At 46.4% G+C, this 18,480-nt stretch overlaps 1 protein-coding gene across 1 annotated transcript in view; it reads right to left on the minus strand.

The window, feature by feature from the left end:
- Window positions 1–988: 988 nt before the first annotated feature.
- LOC121439589 (trifunctional enzyme subunit alpha, mitochondrial) overlaps window positions 989–18,480 on the minus strand; it is a 40,143-nt gene continuing 22,651 nt past the window's right edge. The window contains exons 11-20 of the mRNA XM_041640113.1: window positions 12,043–12,152; window positions 10,640–10,774; window positions 9,573–9,744; window positions 5,524–5,610; window positions 4,388–4,528; window positions 3,959–4,027; window positions 3,051–3,246; window positions 2,383–2,497; window positions 1,574–1,719; window positions 989–1,491 (exon numbers count right to left, since the gene is read on the minus strand). Coding sequence (XP_041496047.1) covers window positions 1,346–1,491; window positions 1,574–1,719; window positions 2,383–2,497; window positions 3,051–3,246; window positions 3,959–4,027; window positions 4,388–4,528; window positions 5,524–5,610; window positions 9,573–9,744; window positions 10,640–10,774; window positions 12,043–12,152 — 1,317 coding nt within the window. The 3' untranslated portion in view covers window positions 989–1,345. The remainder of the gene's footprint in view (window positions 1,492–1,573; window positions 1,720–2,382; window positions 2,498–3,050; window positions 3,247–3,958; window positions 4,028–4,387; window positions 4,529–5,523; window positions 5,611–9,572; window positions 9,745–10,639; window positions 10,775–12,042; window positions 12,153–18,480) is intronic.

Genomic DNA, 18,480 nt, shown 5'->3' on the forward strand with positions numbered 1-18,480 from the left:
TGTAGCCTTGGCTGTCTTGGAACTCACTTTGTAGACCAGGCTGGCCTTGAGATCTGCCTGCCTCTGCCTCTGGGATTAAAGGTGTGTGCCATCTTGAGTCTTAAGTAATTTTTATCAGAATTTACACCTTCTTGCTGAGGGAAGACCCAGAAATCAGAGCTCAGTGCCACCAAAGGTCCTGGTGTAACTGCAGCACGGCCAGCTCCGAGACACCTGGTCTTGGCCTTTGTGCGGAGAACCAGTTCTGTACCTTCTGGCCATCTGCAGATCTACTGAGATGACTCAGCTCTGGAGTAGGGCTTCCTAGCAGTGGATGGCAGCTGTTCGGCCGAGCCCAAGATGAGCTCCCTCACAAGTGGGAAAGAGGCTGGAGTCAGCACTATCTGGGTTTAGAAGGCAAAGTGTGATGGGACCCGAATTAGGATTCTGTACTGACTCAGTGGAACCGTTAAGAGCCCAGCACTGCTTATACAACTAGGCCCTGTTCCCAGTTGAGTGTGAGAACTTTACCACCAAGTGGGGGTGGGATGAACTGAGGCCACAGAAATGAGGTGGGGCTGGATCTGCAGGCATCCATCTTTGCAAGATTCCAAAGCACCAGGCAAACATTATCTTCTGTATAACTCTCCCACAAACATCCTGAGAAGCCAGGGATGAGCATGCCAAGGAAAAAACTGCATACAATGCACAGTGAGGAAATGAATTTGGGGGAAGAAGTATCTTTTGCATCCTGGTACACCATGCCCCTACTGTTCCCAGTGCTTTCACTGACCAGGGCTACAACTGGGCCATAGACAGCCCAGCCAAGGCACTTAGGCAGTCAAGCTTCAAGACATGGGCACAGAAAGTCCGTTTTCTGGCATCACAATCCCCCTCTCAAGCAGCTGCCTCAACATCTCCCAACACATTCCTGCTCCACAGCACAGGGCTTATTACTGAAGGGGGTGCTTAAACAGACGGGCGGACAAGACAACAGAGCAGGCAGGCAAAGGCCAACAGTCTGGATTTTATTGTCACCCTGTGTTTGGCTGGGTGCAGAAATGCCCTCCCCACTGGCTTCCTGGGGGGCACAGGCAGCAGATGTTCTGGGTTGCTTATAGCTGCTGCTCTGGGCCTCAGGCAGGCTGGCGAAAGGAGCACAGTGGGGCTCACCCTCCAACATGAAGTACAAAGGCTTAATTCACAGTCAGACTTCACCAGGAGGAAGAGCTGGTCAGGGCTGAAGGCACTGAGGGAGGAGCAGACCCAAGGCCTGGTCTTTCTCCTGAAAATCTAGCCAGCACGACACAATGCGCACTGCCAGGTCTGGGTTAGTGCATGGACGGGGCAGGATGGGAGGGCCTGCTCACTGGTAGAACTTCTTGCTGGGGGTGTTTGCATGGTCGAGGAGCAGCTGGCATGGGGTAAACTGTATTCCGTAGGCAGACTCATACTTCCGGAGCCGGTCCACTACCTTCTGCGCACTGTACAGATCCACAAAGCGGAAGGGCCCTGAGCAGAGACAGGACATTAGCGAAAGGGACATAACAAGCACAAAGATAAAGGAAGTCAGGCTCCCAGCCTTCACACTGACCTCCGAGACAAGGGGGAAAGCCAAGCCCAAACACTGCTCCGATGTCTCCCTCCGCAGGTGTGGCCAGGATCCCTTCCTGTAGGCACAGGACTGCCTCATTCACGAACCTCAATATCACACGGTATTGGATGTCTTCGTCAGAGGAGCTGAGGAAAAGAAGGAGCAGAAGGAACATTTAGCTAGGGAAAGAATGGGAGGAGCTGGAGTGTAGATGTGGGGTGTGGGGGAGTCTTAAGGAGTCCAGCGGCCAGGATGGACCACGCCATCCTGAAAGATGACGCAGCCTTTCTCTTGGAAAAAGGGGTGAGACTTTCTCTAACTGATGTGAAAATGAGCACCCAAAATGACCCGACACAGAAGAAGTTTCATTCACCATTACCTGACAGATGAGCAATAGCAGTGTGTTCCCAGGGTGTGTGTGTGGGGGGGGGGGGGGGCTACACAACCCATCTTCCATCTTCACAGGCTTGTAGCCGGGTGGTGGTGACGCACTTTAGTCACAGCACTCGGGAGGCAGAGGCAGGCGGACCTCTGTGAGTTCGAGACCAGCATGGACTAGAGACAGAGTTCCAGGACAGCCAGTGCTACACAGAGAAACCCTATCTCAAAAAACCAACACAAACACAGGCAAGGCTTGCCCTAGGCCTGGCCAGTTCTCACCTGGACACCTAAGCTGCAGGCGAATACAGGGAGTTTAGCTGTAGCGTTTTGCCAGCTTTGGGTCATAAAGAGAACAGAAAAGGGGCCCCGGAGCTGTGAGCTACCAGAGAAACATTGTTTCTGTGCTACAATCACTCCAGTCGACTTACACCTCGGGCTTGGCAGCCAGTCTCAGGCTCGCCAGGATGCCGTCCATTTCCGAGTTCAGGCTCTTATTCTTTGACCCCTCCTGATAGATGTAGAAGCCCTTCCCAGACTTGCGACCTGAGAGAAGAAAGAGACTGCTCATTGTTGTCCTTCCCGCCAGTTGAGAACTCATGTCCGCTGGGTGCTGGGAGCTTCTAGCACTCTGCTGCACCCCTCAGCGCCTGCATCCAGCCAACTGAGCCATTTAGTCCTGGTGGCTGGCAGAGAAGAGAAGTGCCTGGTGCATGGACATCTGAATCTGAACAAGCGAGTCCACCCTCCACCCCTGGACTTTAGTGTCCAAACAGGAGGTGATTTACTGCAGCCTTAATGCTATGTTCTGAATGGGAAGGCTGAGCTCCCTACACATGGCCAGGGCACAAGGTCAAGCCTGGATACAGAACTTGCTCCGATAGTGTCAGATCTTGGCAGGAGGAATATGCTGATCTATCTGGCATACATAGCAGAGTTCTGTAAGCCTCACTCTGTCTTTCCCCCTGATCTACACACCCAGCCTAAGGCATTTCCTATGCCCAGGGCTCTGTGTTTAGGAAACTTTCCTCCCCGCTCTCTGCTCACACAGCCGCTCAGAACTCAGTAACTGTGTTACTCGTGTCTCGTGGCTACTCACCCAAGAAGCCCTTGGAGACCATCTGCTTCAGCAGTTCTACGTTGCCACCTCCGAACCGCTCCCCAAAGGCTTTGCCCAGGTCTTCTGCTACATGCTGGGCTACGTCCACACCTACTTCGTCTGCCAGGGTGGCAGCACCCACAGGAAAGCCAAAGCCTGTGGTCAAGGTGTCCAGCTTTTTAGGGTCAACTCCTTCCTAAACAGGAAGTAAAGCAGGGGCCTCAGAGCACAGCTACCTCATCCCCCCATTGGAGGGCTGCCTGTAATAACCCATGGACACAGCCTCGTACGAAACCCACTTCTTTTCTTAGACATCACCTGGCCAGGTCCAGAACCAGTGCTTCACCCCGAAGGCACAAGAGGAAACCCTGACACTTTCCCACAATCTTTAAGACAGCTGAGACGACCAGGTTACTCGGTTCTTGCTCGTGATTCTGAATCTCGGGACTGAAGAGATGCCATAGCTGCCAGGACTCCAGGACTGAGAATGCTGGCATTCCAAGGCTAGGGACGTGCCCGGTGAAGAGGATCCTCCTTGCCATGAAATGATCTGGATGGCTATGGAAGGGTGTGTGCGTGTGTGTGTGTGCATCTGTGGATACAGTGGTAGTCAGGCCAAGCAGGCTCCGGTCTGAAGGTCCTCACCCCAGGGATAGACACAGTGTGTCTGAGCATTCTGGGCAGCCTTTGGCTCCTGCAGTGGTCAGGGAGCTAAGAGAGTGGTGTTAACATTCTGCCTATTGGGCAGTCTCAGCCCCAAGATTTCCTGTTTCAGTGTGGGGAGGAGGGCACAAAAGGGCCTCCAGGGAAAAGCAGTGGTGTATTCTGGGCAAGCCTATCCCTTATCTGAACATTTTCAGCTTGGAGAACAGGGTGAAAGATCTGATGAGGTCTCAAACAATACCCACCTGAAGGATTCGCATGACTTCAGACATCATGGGAGCAAGACACCTGGTGGTGTAGAAGCCAGGTCCATCCTGCCAAGGGAGAGGAAGAGAGCTCACAGATGGTCCTGCTCTGCTTCAACTACCCCCGTCCACACCCAGTCTCCCTTTCCCAGTTTCAGCTGACTTACTCTCCCCAGAATGCTCAGTGTTAAGCTGGAGAGGAAGCCGTCCTGAACAGTCTGGGTTGCATGTAACCTTTGGGGTCTGGAATCACTGGTGAGGACCTGTCAGAGCCTAGATCCACTGTACCTACCCCACTTCGGCAGAACAGTCAATACTCCTGTCCATTTCAGAGGCAGCCCAGCGGTCAGGGTTCTAGAGGCTGCACTTCCCCCAGAACAGCCATCACAGTTACGGGGGCCCAGGAAATCTGCTGCTTCCGGGCCTCACCTTCACCACAATGATGACTTTGCCCTGCTTGAGACCCACTGCCACGGCAGAGGCTGTGGTGTCCTTGGAGGTTTTGTCCGTTGTGATGATTTCCAGAAGCTGCATCTTGTCCACGGGAGAGAAGTAGTGCATGCCAATCACCTGGTGAGGGAGCACACCAACAGATTACCATTGCGGACGGGAGAACCCAACTGTGCCTAGCTTGCTAGGGAGACACTGGAGAAAAAGGTTTGTGGCCAGGAATACTGCTGTCTAGTCCAGAGGCTTGGGTCTGTGGTCTCATAACCAGCTGCTCTCTTTCCCTGAGCCTTCTGCCACCTGCAGCCCGCCTCTATCATGCCCATCACATCACCCTGACCCTGCTATGTGCTGGGAAAGCTGACTGTTGTTCACTCATCCACACTGCGTGAGGAGGAAGACACAGGCTTGTGTGGTTTGGAGACAAACCTAGTATTAGCAATGCTGGCTGTTTAGAGATTTTTAAAAATATTTATTTATTTTTTGTTTTTTATATTTATTTATTATGTATACAATGTTATATTTATTACATATTATATTTATTTTATTATGTATACAATATTATATTTATTTATTATGTATACAATATTCTGAATGCCTGCAGGCCAGAAGAGGGCACCAGACCTCATGTGAGCCACCATGTGGTTGCCGGGAATTGAACTCAGGACTTTTGGAAGAGCAGGCAATGCTCTTAACCACTGAGCCATCTCTCCAGCCCATGTTTTGTTTTGTTTTGTATTTCTTGTCTCTCTGGCTGATCAGTTGAAGCCACTATTGTCTTCCCAAGAAGGGAGGAATTTCGCCTTTCCCAGCCTAAGCAGTTACACACTGCACCATAGCTAAACTGCATACTGCTTTTTGGTTTAGGGCCTATCCTCTAACACCTAATTCTAAGTTAAAGGAAGTCGAATAGTTTAAACTTGAAAAACTGCTACCATGGGGGACGCACACCAGCCACCAAGTGTACTCAGCTGTAGTAATCCATCGATTCCTACACCTGTGGATCATGTCGTTCAGTCTTTGGGAACTGCCCCCATCCATCCCACAGTCTATACTGGTTCTTTGCCGGCTTGTATTCTGAAGCAGTCAGACATCTGAGCGCTTTCTGTCCACATTACCTTCTCAGGTCTTTTGCTGACAGAAGCAATCTGATTGATTGGCAGAGCAGATGTGTTGCTGGCAAAGATACAGTGCTCTGGAGTCACCTGCAAGAGGGAAATGCGTTAGCATCTGCTAGGCAGGCCTAGGATGGTAGTCCACAGAACAGCTGAGACACCTGGGCCCGGTCTACTTCCTCATCTGTACTGGCTTACAACACAGACAGAACTCATCCAAACACCATGAGTCACCTAGAAGCTCTTCTTAACCGAGCTGTCCTCTAGTGATGGCCTATCCTGCCCTAGAGTCTACATCTCAGCACTTGGTAAACACGATGCCTTGAATTAAGTTTCACTAAGGCGGGGCATGGGTGCCAACCCCTCTGGTTATCTGGATGTGCTCGAGTCTGGAAGGGTACAATATTCCCTAGCCCTGCTCACCTTTAATAAGCCAGAAAGTGTAGGGCACTTCACTCTAATAGTGTCAGTGAAGAGCAGTGTCCATTGTAACTATTTCTGCAGCACACAAACACCATCGACTGTTGGCTGCATTAGGCTGTCTCGGCATTGTCCCTAACACTATGTTCAGCATTATGTCTACCATCTCAACGTATTCAAGTTTTCTGACACTTGGATGCAAAATATGAAAGGCATCTCTGTTAAATTTGCACAAATCTGAAGAAAAAAAAAGGCCTAGCAGTGGAGGTTACACCTTTAATCCAGCACTCGGGAAGAAGAAGCAGGCAGATCTCTGTGAGTTTGAGGCCAGCCTGGTCTACAAAGCGAGTTCCAGGACAGCCAGACCTACATGGAGAAACCCTTACTCGGGGAAAATCTTTTTTTCCACAAATCTGGCATAGACAGAATGCAAACACTAGACTGAAGGTTGAAGATACATTTAACACACCCAAAAGCTGAGTACAAAATGTTAATTATGACAGAGATAAAGGTGAATCATTAAAGTAAATCAGAACAAAACTAAAAAACCTCCAAGAATTGTACAGGCATTAGATGAACAAAACAAGGCTTGTGATGAAGATCCTGCATCTTTGTTGTTTTTTGTTTGTTTGTAGCCTGGGCTGGCCTCAAACTCACAGGGATCTGCCTGCCTCTGCCTCCCAAATGCCAGGATTAAGGGTGTGTGACACCATCATCAGGTTGAGACTATGCTTTTAACTAAGCAGAGTGGAATTTGAGTTGGCAGTGTGGTGTGCCCGTGACAGTAAACACAGTCACTTAGCTGTTAGCATGGTATCAAGGCTGAGGGAAAAGTCCTCTTGGGGCTAGAGATGTCCCAGTAGGTAGGGTGCTCGCCTAGCATGCATGAAGGCTGGACTGGGTCCCCAGCACCACATAAATTGGGCACAGTGTTGTAGACCCATAATCCTAGCACTTGGGAAGCAGAGGTGGGGGAATCTGAAATCAAGGCCATCCTTGGTTACACGGTGAGTTCAGGGCCAGCCTGGGGTCGGTCGGTCTGTCTGTCTGTCTGTCTACCTACCTATCTTCTACTCTAGGAAGACCAAATCATTTTCTCCAGAGATGGCTGGCAACAACCTCGTTGCTCCCTGGTCATGCATGGCTTTCTTCCCAAGCAGAGGGAGTCTATTTCCCATGCTCTGAATGAGGGCTGGCTGTGATTGATTCTTAACAACAGAAGCATGGCTACTGGTCTCAGGTCTCACTGCAGTTCTGCAGAAACCACTTTGGCTCTTGGAGAACCTTATTGTAGAGAAGTTCTAGCCATGGGGCAGGCACTGGGCACCCAACCAGGTTTTCAAGTGACTGCACTCCCACCAGCAGACTGCACTCCCACCAGCCGACTGCACTCCCACCAGCCGACTGCACTCCCACCAGCCGACTGACTGCACTCCCACCAGCCGACTGACTGCACTCCCACCAGCCGACTGACTGCACTCCCACCAGCCGACTGACTGCACTCCCACCAGCCGACTGACTGCACTCCCACCAGCCGACTGACTGCACTCCCACCAGCCGACTGCACTCCCACCAGCCGACTGACTGCACTCCCACCAGCCGACTGACTGCACTCCCACCAGCCGACTGACTGCACTCCCACCAGCCGACTGACTGCACTCCCACCAGCCGACTGACTGCACTTCCAGCCCTGAAATGGTGTTTAGGGCACTGTCTCTACAGAACCTGGTCACACTGCAGAAGTATGAAAATGAGTTGTTCTAGAGATGTTCTTTGACAATATGTACAGTAATGATGGAGACAGTAGGACAGGGAAGCATCTAGAAACTGTCTAGAGAACAATGTCAGGAACCAGCTTAGTTCTATGGCGGGTAAGAGACAACTACTTGAACCACCAGTAGACTCAGCTTTGAAATTTTCTTAAAACCAGGTGTGAGGATGGGCTGAGCTAGAGGTCTTCCACCCCAAGTTTTGGACTTTCTTTTTTTAAGATTTATTTATGCATGTATGAGTACTATCTGCACGTACACCTGCACACCAGAAGAGGGGCACTGGATCCCATTACGAATGACTGCTTCACCACAGTTCACAGCCATGGCCACCAGCATTGCCAACTCAGTACTGTTCACTTCCTAGGCTAGTCTCGCTGTGGTCTTTCTTATGCTTGGATTACAGCCATTTCTCCTTTCCTAGACTTTTCTTTCTACCACCCACAACAAATACATACCTTGTTCACATCCTATATTTTTTTTTTTTTTTTTTTTTGTTTTTTGAGACAGGGTTTCTCTGTAGTTTTTGGTTCCTGTCCTGGAACTAGCTTTTGTAGACCAGGCTGGTCTCGAACTCACAGAGATCCGCTTGCCTCTGCCTCCCCAGTGCTGGGATTAAAGGCGTGCGCCATCACCAGGCATGTCATCCCATCTTGAGAATAGGCTATTAGACACCCCCCACCTTGCCGCCTGTGGCAGATGAGAGAGCTAGCCTCATCTTAAGAGTGGGAGAGTTGTCCCTGCCCTTCACTAGCTGTAGCACTCAGAAGAGGGTCCTTGCACCTCACCTGGGTAGCACAGTAGAGCTGGGCCCGATGGTGTCGGTGTGGGAGAGGTAAGGTTAAGAGCAGAAGACTGACCCCACCCCTTGCTCACTGCTGCAAGGTGTGTACTAGCAGGGCAGTGCTGGAGAGCGCACCCCAGTGGTGAAGTCGGGACAGCTAGTGGGCTTACCAATGCTGCAACTTCCCAGGCCCAGAACCAGGGTTATATGTTGGCTCACCCCAACATCCACCCTATCTCTGATCTGCTGGAGCACATGAAGGGGCCGGTCCTGCAGATACAAAGCTGCACGACCTCCGTGACACAGGGCCACAACAGGATATCTAAGAATCCAGCCTCAACAGTGTAGCAGAAACCAGAGGCCTCGAACCGGACCAATGTCTTTTTGCAATGAACGCTTACAAGTAAAGATATTTAGATAAAAGGGTTTTCTGTGTGACTCACTGTGTTCACTACAGCTTCCATGACAAGACTGCTTTTTCCTCCCCGCCCCTTTCTTTTTCTCCTAAATTTTATTTTATTCTTTTTTTTTTGTGTGTGTGTGGGGGAGGTCGCAAGGGCAGATACAAAGGGATGGGGAATTAATGGGATCAAGATGCATGAAGTGAAAGACACAAAGAATAATTTAAAAGTTAAAAAAAAAAAAAAGATTGAGCTAATTAGGACACTCAGGGGCAGGACCAAAGGAGCACCACCACAGAAGAGCATCCAAAACTGTCTGGAGAAAACGTCCTTAGTCCCCATTGGAACCTTCCTCTCTCCTACCTGAGTAAGGTTAACAAGCCCTGTGCTTAGAACAGGGTACTTCATTTTCTTCCCTCAGGATTTAGACCTGAGCTTCCTCATGTACACTGTGTGTGTGCACTCACATAAAAACTTACACTTGGGGCCGGCAAGACCTCAGTGGGTAAAGGCAAAGCACCTGCCTTAATTTGACCCCTGGGTCCCACATGGTGGAGGAGAGAAACATTTCCCACAAGCTACCCCAACTCCACACATGGGCTATGGCACATGTCCCCTCCCAATACAGCCCTGCCTCAAGTGTCCTCTGGGAGACAAGGGTGAGGAGCTCTTACTTACGCCTTCTACTTCCTTCAACACTTTGTGCTTAACAGCGAGGTCCTCAAAAACAGCCTCGATCACCATGTCGGCCTTCTCAAAACCCTTGTAATCGAGCTGCCCAATCAAGTTGCTGAAGATGAAATCCCTTTCAAATGATGTTAGGGCTTTCTTCTTCACTTTGTCATTCAATCTAAAAAGAACACATTCTTAGAGTGGAAGAATAGGAGACTGGAGGCCACACAGTTGCTATGTGTGTTCAGGAACTCTGAGATTACATCATTATTCCCATTTTGAGGAGGTTGAGTTGCTCAGAGATACTGGGGTTAAATGGTTATTAAGGAGGGAGGTTATTACCATTTGAAGTCAAGTTGGACCCCAGGCACACAGTCTTTCTACCATAAAGTATCTCTATACAGCCAATGTTCAAGCTACACAATCCTCTTAGGAAACACAAATGCCCTCACTCAGCAAAAAGTCCCAAGCAGGATGGTCTAGTGCAGCCAGCTCATCCATCATGCTTGTGTAGAACACTGGGCTGAAGCAACCTCAGTTTGGCTGAGCTGACACCACTTCCTCTGGGCAAGACTGGTGGCATGTACGCAAGAAGGGACTGCACAGGGAGAAGGACAGCCACCCTCTGTTACTTTAAAACTCTTGTTTAACCATTATTTGGATTTTCTGTAGATGGGTGTATTGCCTGCAGACAGCAGGCCTCTGTCAGCACTCACAGGCTCATAGGCAAGGGCTCAGCACATATTCACTCACACCTCCCCTCAGCCCTCTCAGAAGAGCATGCAGGCTCTGGTATTCACTCCACTGGCAACTACATGCAAACCTCAGCCAAGTCAGACACCCAAGAATTACTAGTTTCACACCGAAGGATAAGTAAATGACATTTAAAATATCTACAACACTGAAAGGCCTATCATATCTATAAGAAAAAGAGTTGCAAGAATAATTAGTATTTCTAAACAACAAAGGAAACTTTGGTAAAACGATAGAGCATGGGGCTCATGTTCAGGAAAAAGGAATCTGTGATGAAAAACAAAAGAGTAAGCCGACTGCCCTGCTTCCTGCAGACTTACCCTTTGAACACCTGCTGCTGTCCCCGGCCCAGCCCCATCATTGTGGTGTCTTTAAGCAGAGTTTTGAGACCCTTGTCCACAGAGACCTGGGCGATTCCAGCTCCCATCAGCCCTGCACCGAGGATGGCGAGATGCCTGGAAGGAGATGATCAAATGATTCCGGTGAGCATCTCAGGCGTTTTAGTAGTTGGGGAACACCAGCCATTCTGTCCCCTAACAAACCAGCCACACCGGGCACAAGTCTAACAGCTTTTGATGATTTCTATCTACAGAAAATTTCTGATTTTTTGGTTTTGTTTTTTGAGACAGGGTTTCTCTGTAGCTTTGGAGCTTCTCCTGGAACTAGCTCTGTAGACCAGGCTAGCCTCAAACTCACAAAGATCCTCCCGCCTCTGCCTCCCAAGTGCTGGGATTAAAGGCGTGCGCCACCACCATCTGCTTAATTTTTTATTTTTAAAGACAAACGTAAAACTCACTGAGTGTAAAGAACTGGTCTTTCTGTAAAGGTAGAACTCCACCACCTTTCAGCTGTGCTCGAAGCTCACAGAAAACCAGGTCTAATCTTGCAGAGATCTGTCTGCAGACTAATCTGTCAGTGTCTTCTTAGTGACGTTAACTTTTTTGTCATTCTCCCTTCTCCCAAAATCTATGGCCCTGAAGCCACAATACTTCAGGCTCCTTACTAGTAGATTTTAGGTTTTTGCTTTTTTGTTTGTTTTGAGAGAGGGTCTTAGTAGCCTAGGTTGGCCTTGAACTCTTCCCGAAGAGGATGACCTTGAACTTCTGATCCTCCAGCCTTCACCTCCCGAGTTCAGGGATAAAAGTACCACATCGCCATACTTGGTTTGTGTGGTACTGGGAACTGAACTCCTGTACGCCCCGTAGGTATTTACTCACCGAGCTGAGTTACAGCTCCAGCAGTGGACCTTTGGTTTGGGAAGTAAGACCTACACCAGACCACTAGAAAATCATTATGAAATAAGAGAGTTCGATAGGGGCTGGAGAGATGGCTCAGTGGCTAAGAGCACTGGCTGCTCTTCCAGAGGACCCGGGTTTATCTCCCAGCACTCACAAGGCAGCTCATGACTGTCTGTAACTCTAGCTCCAGGGGCTCTGACCCCTCACACAGACATGAGTGCAGACAAAACACTAATGAACATAAAATGAAAAAAAAAGAAAGAAAAGAAAGCTCCGTAAAGCTGGTAGAAGGACCTAGAGAACTCAGAGCATCTGAAAACAAGAATATACTTGGAATAAAGGTTCTCCTGTGCACAGGGCAGAAATAAAAGCTCTACTGTGTGCAGGGCAGAAGAAGCTGAGGACAAATCTAGTTCTGTGGACGTTCGATACCTACACACTTGGTGCAAAGCAAATGCACAGGCTTTCTAGGCAGGGCAGCTTACTGAACATTCTTCTGTGGTGCTCCAAATTTATTCTTCTTGCACAGGACCTGGCCATTATAAAGTCCCATCAGTGCCTTCGATTCTTTGGTCAGCGCAAGCTCTCCGAATTTCTGAAAGGTAAAGGGAAGAAAGAAAGGTGGAACTTCAGGGTCTAGTAATGGGGATGCCTTCAGTTCATTCTCTGCAGAGCAGAGGCAACACCCCATGCCTCAGTTCCACAGGCATCTCAGTGAACCCGGGTGCAGCTTCAGCTCCCCTGCCACTGGTGTTCTCTTTATTGTCTATCCCCCTCTGGAGCACTTCTAACTTTGAAGGAGGTCTGCCTATCTATCTATCTATCTATCTATCTATCTATCTATCTATTTTTGGTTTTTTGATACAGGGTACTCTGTGTAGCCCTGGCTGTCCCTGGAACTTGCTTTGTAGAACAGGCTGAACCTTGAACTCACAGAGATCCTCCTGTTTCTGCCTCCCAAGTGCTGCGATTTGTGCGCCAGTACACCCAGCTTTGAAAGAGGTTTTTACTATAACTGAGCCCTCAGATTCTTTACAGCAGAGGAGTGGTAACTTTTGCCAATGATCTAGCCAGTGGTTCTCAACCTTCCTAACACTGTGTCCCTTTAATACAGTTCCTCATGTTTTGCTGATCCCCAACCATAAAATTATTGTTGTTGCTACTTCATAATTGTAATTCTGTTACTGTTATGAAGTCTAATGTAAATATCTGATATGACAGATTCAATGCAATGCCCATCAAAATCCCAGCAAAATTCTTCAAAGATCTTGAAAGAACGGTACTAAACTTCATATGGAAAAGCAAAAAACCCAGAATAGCCAAAACAATCCTGTACAATAAAAGAACTTTTGGATGCATCACAATCTCTGACTTCAAACTCTACTACAGAGCTACAGTACTGAAAACAGTCTGGTATTGGCATAAGAACAGACAGGAAGACCAATGAAACTGAATAGAAGACCCAGATATCAATGCACACATCTTCAAACACCTGATTTTTGACAAGGAAGCAAAAATGTTCATAGCAGTTTTGTTTATCATAGCCAGAACCTGGAAACAACCTAAATGCCCCTCAGCTGAAGAATGGATAAGGAAAATGTGGTACATTTACACAATGGAGTACTACACAGCAGAAAAAAAATAACGACAGCTTGAATTTTGCAGGAAAATGAATGGAGCTAGAAACATTATTTTCAGTAAAGTAACCCAGACCCAGAAAGACAATTATCACACGTACTCACTCATAGGCGGTTTTTAAACATAAAGCAAAGAAAGCCAGCCCACAAATCACAATCCCAGAGAACTCAGACAACAATGCGGACACTAAGAGAGACTAACATAGATCTAATCTACATGGGAAGTAGAAAAAGACAAGATTTCCTGAGTAAATTGGGAGCATGGGGACCTTGGCGGAGGGCTGAAGGGGGGAAGGGAAGGCAGGGAGGGAAACAAAGAAAAACGTAGAGCTCAGTAAATATCAATAAAAAAATATCTGATATGTACAACCCACAGGTTGAGAACCACTTGTCTAGAGTCTCAGGCCCAAATGGATCTTCACCACTGTCTGCAGTAACCCACTAGAGTGGAAGTCTAAAAGGTCCAGATGTTAAGGTCACACGCCTCACGGCAGAACTTGAGTGGAAAGTCCTGCCCACTGTGGTTCTCTGCACTGCAGCAGACGGTCTAGCACCATGCCCACTGCTATTTTAAAGTGTCCTAACAGTAAGAACGAGTCCCTTTGTAGTGGTTCCCGGAATAAAGGTTGGCATCTGGGTTTGATACAGTAGGGTGTGCACCATGATCTTGCCATTCCCTACTGTCATGCTTTCTTCACTCTTCAAATGGGAAAATGGATGCCTAGTTTACAACATTGTCATGGGGATTAATGAGAATACTAACAAAATGACTAGACTCTCAACGCTAGCTATTGTCAACACTGCTAGCACACACTGGTGAAATTATAGGGTTACAAATAGTCAAGAAAGAAACTCTCTAATAATATTGCTTACATACATAACAACATGAAATAATGGCCCACAGAATAAATTCTTTTTTTAAAATTTTCTTTCTTTCTTTCTTTCTTTCTTTCTTTCTTTCTTAAAGATTTCTGCCTCCTCCCCGCCACCACCTCCCATTTCCCTCCCCTTCCTCCAATCAAGTCCCCCTCCGTCAGCCCGAAAGCAATCAGGGTTCCCTGCCCTGTGGGAAGTCCAAGGACCACCCACCTCCAACCAGGTCTAGTAAGGTGAGCATCCAAACTGCCTAGGTTCCCACAAAACCAGTACGTGCAGTAGGATCAAAAACCCATTGCCTCCGGGCGATGGTGGCGCACGCCCTTAATCCCAGCACTCGGGAGGCAGAGGCAGGCGGATCTCTGTGAGTTCGAGGCCAGCCTGGTCTACAAGAGCTAGTTCCAGGACAGGAATCAAAAACTATGGAGAAACCCTGTCTTGAAAATTAAAAAACAAACAAACCCATTTCCATTGTTCTTGAGTTCTCAGTAGTCCTCATTGTCCGCTATGTTCAGCAAGTCCGGTTTTATCCCATGCTTTTTCAGACCCAGGCCAGCTGGCCTTGGTGAGTTCCCAATAGAACATCCCCATTGTCTCACTGTGTGGGTGCACTGCTCGCGGTTCTGAGTTCCTTGCTCATGCTCTCTCTCCTTCTGCTCTTGATTTGGACCTTGAGATTTCAGTCCGGTGCTCCAATGTGGGGTCTCTGTCTCTGTCTCCTTTCATCGCCTGATGAAGGTTAATATTCAGGAGGATGCCTATGTTTTTCTTTGGGTTCACCTTCTTATTTAGCTTCTCTAGGATCACGAATTATAGGCTCAATGTCCTTCCTTTATTTATGGCTAGAAACCAAATATGAGTGAGTACATCCCGTGTTCCTCTTTTTGGGTCTGGCTTACCTCATTCAGGATAGTGTTTTCTATTTCCGTCCATTTGCATGCAAAATTCAAGAAGTCCTTGTTTTTTACTGCTGAGTAATACTCTAATATGTATATATTCCATACTTTCTTCATGCATTCTTCCGTTGAAGGGCATCTAGGTTGTTTCCAGGTTCTGGCTATTACAAACAATGCTGCTATGAACATAGTTGAGCATATACTTTTGTTGTATGATAGGGCCTCTCTTGGGTATATTCCCAAGAGTGGTATTGCTGAGTCCAGGGGTAGGTTGATCCCGAATTTCCTGAGAAACTGCCACACTGCTTTCCAAAGTGGTTGCACAAGTTTGCATTCCCACCAGCAATGGATGAGTGTACCCCTTTCTCCACAACCTCTCCAGCAAAGGCTATCATTGGTGTTTTTGATTTTAGCCATGCTGACAGGTGTAAGATGGTATCTTAAAGTTGTCTTGATTTGCATTTCCCTGATCGCTAAGGAAGTTGAGCATGATCTTAAGTGTCTTTTGGCCATTTGAACTTCTTCTGTTGAGAATTCTCTGTTCAGCTCAGTGCCCCATTTTATAATTGGGTTGATTAGCCTTTTACGGTCTAGTTTCTTGAGTTCTTTATATATTTTGGAGATCAGACCTTTGTCAGTTGCAGGGTTGGTGAAGATCTTCTCTCAGTCAGTGGGTTGCCTTTTTGTCTTAGTGACAGTGTCCTTTGCTTTACAGAAGCTTCTCAGTCTCAGGAGGTCCCATTTATTCAATGATGCCCTTAATGTCTGTGCTGCTGGGGTTATATGTAGGAAGTGGTCTCCTGTGCCCATGTGTTGTAGAGTACTTCCCACTTTCTCTTCTATCAGGTTCAGTGTGTTCAGACTGATATTGAGGTCTTTAATCCATTTGGACTTGGGTTTTGTGCATGGTGATAGATATGGATCTATTTTCATTCTTCTACAGGTTGACTTCCAGTTTTGCCAGCACAATTTGTTGAAGATGCTCTCTTTTTTCCATAATATACTTTTAGCTCCTTTATCGAAAATCAGGTGTTCATAGGTTTGTGGGTTAAAGCCCGGGTCTTCTATTCGATTCCATTGGTTGACTTCTCTGTTTTTATGCCAATACCAAGCTGTTTTCAATACTGTAGCTCTGTAATAGAGTTTGAAGTCAGGGATGGTAATGCCTCCAGACGATCTTTTATTGTATAAGATTGTTTTGGCTATCCTGGGTTTTTTGTTTTTCCATATAAAGTTGATTATTGTCTTTTCCAGATCTGTGAAGAATTTTGATGGGGATTGCATTGAATCTATAGATTGCTTTTGGTAGAATTGCCATTTTTACTATGTTGATCCTCCCAATCCAAGAGCAAGGGAGATCCTTCCATTTTCTGGTGTCCTCTTCAATTTCTTTCTTCAAAGACTTAAAGTTCTTGTCAAATAGATCTTTCACTTCCTTGGTCAGAGTTACCCCAAGATATTTTATGCTATTTGTGGCTATCATGAAAGGTGATGCTTCTCTGATTTCCCTCTCTGCTTCCTTGTCCTTAGTTTATAGGAAGGCAACTGATTTTTTGGAATTGATCTTGTATCCTGCCACATTACCAAAGGTGTCTATCAGCTGTAGGAGTTCTTTGGTAGAGTTTTTGGGGTCGCTTATGTATATTATCATATCATCTGCAAATAACGAAAGCTTAACTTCTTCCTTTCCAATACGAATCCCCTTGATCCCCTTATATTGTCTTATTGCTATTGCTAGAACTTCAAGCACTATATTGAAGAGGTATGGAGAGAGTGGACATCCTTGTCGTGTTCCTGATTTTAGGGGGATGGCTTTGAGTTTTTCTCCGTTTAATTTAATGTTAGCTGTCGGCTTGCTGTAAATAGCTTTTATTATATTTAGGTATGACCCTTGTATCCCTAATCTTTCCAAGACCTTTATCATAAAGGGGTGTTGAATTTTGTCGAATGCTTTTTCAGCATCTAATGAAATGATCATATGGTTTTTTTCTTTCAGTTTATTTATATGGTGGATTACATTGATAGATTTGCGTATGTTGAACCAGCCCATCATCTCTGGGATGAAGCCTACTTGATCATGATGGATAATTTTTCTAATGTGTTCTTGGATTCGGTTTGCCAGTATTTTATTGAGAATTTTTGCGTCAATGTTCATAAGTGAGATTGGCCTGTAATTCCTTTTCTTGGTTGGGTTTTTGTGTGGTTTTGGTATCAGGGTAACTGTAGCTTCATAAAAGGTATTTGGCAATGACTCTTCTGTTTCTATATTGTGAAATACATTAAGGAGTATAGGTATTAGCTCTTCTTGGAAGTTCTGGTAGAATTCTGCATTGAAACCATCTGGTCCTGGGCTTTTTTTGGAAGGGAGATTTTTGATAACAGTTTCTAATTCTTCGTGACTAACAGGTCTATTTAGATTGTTCACCTGGTCTTGGTTTAGCTTTGGTATATGGTACTTATCCAAAAAAATGTCCATTTCTTTTGCATTTTCCAGTTTTGTGGCATACAGGCTCTTGTAGTAAGATCTAATGATTCTCTGAATTTCCTCTGTGTCTGTGGTTATGTCCCCCTTTTCATTTCTGATCTTATTTATTTGCGTGTTCTCTCTCTGTCGTTTAATTAGTTTGTATAGGAGTTTGTTGATCTTGTTGATTTTCTCCAAGAACCAACTTTTTGTTTCATTGATTCTTTGGACTGTTTTCTGTGTTTCTATTTTGTTGATTTCAGCCCTCAGTTTGATTATTTCCAGTCTTCTACTCCTCCTGGGCACGTCTGTTTCTTTTTTTTCTAGAGCTTTCAGGTGTGCTGTTAAGTCCCCAATGTATGCTTTCTCCGTTTTCTTTAAGTGGGCACTTAGTGCTATGAACTTTCCTCTTAGCACTGCTTTCATCATGTCCCATAGGTTTGAGTATGTTGTCTCTTTATTTTCATTAAATTCAAGGAAGACTTTAATTTCTTTCTTAATTTCTTCCTTGACCCAGGTGTGGTTCAGTAGTTGACTGTTCAGTTTCCATGAGTTTGTCGGCTTTCTGGGGGTAGCATTGTTGTTGCCTTCTAACTTTAATCCGTGGTGATCTGGTAAGACACAGTGGACACTGATATTTTTTTTTGTATCTGTGGAGGTTTCCTTTGTTTCCGAGTATGTGGTCAATTTTTGAGAAGGTTCCATGAGCTGCAGAGAAGAAGGTATATTCTTTCCTCTTTGGGTGGAGTGTTCTATAGATGTCTGTTAAGTCCATTTGCTTCATTACCTCGAACAATTCTCTTAATTCTCTATTAGGTTTCTGTCTGATTGACCTGTCCATTGGTGAGAGAGGTGTGTTGAAGTCTCCTACTACTAGTGTGTGTGGTTTGATGTCTGCCTTGAGTTCTAGTAATATTTCTTTTACATAAGTGGGTGCTTTTATATTAGGGGCCTAAATATTCAGGATTGAGACTTCATCCTGATGAATTGTTCCTGTTATGAGTATAAAGTGTCCATCTCGATCTCTTCTGATTGATTTTAGTTTGAAGT

The sequence above is a fragment of the Microtus oregoni genome, unplaced genomic scaffold (genome assembly GCF_018167655.1).
Source record: "Microtus oregoni isolate MIOR12 unplaced genomic scaffold, Mior012 000062F_ref0000492, whole genome shotgun sequence".
Taxonomy (NCBI): domain Eukaryota; kingdom Metazoa; phylum Chordata; class Mammalia; order Rodentia; family Cricetidae; genus Microtus; species Microtus oregoni.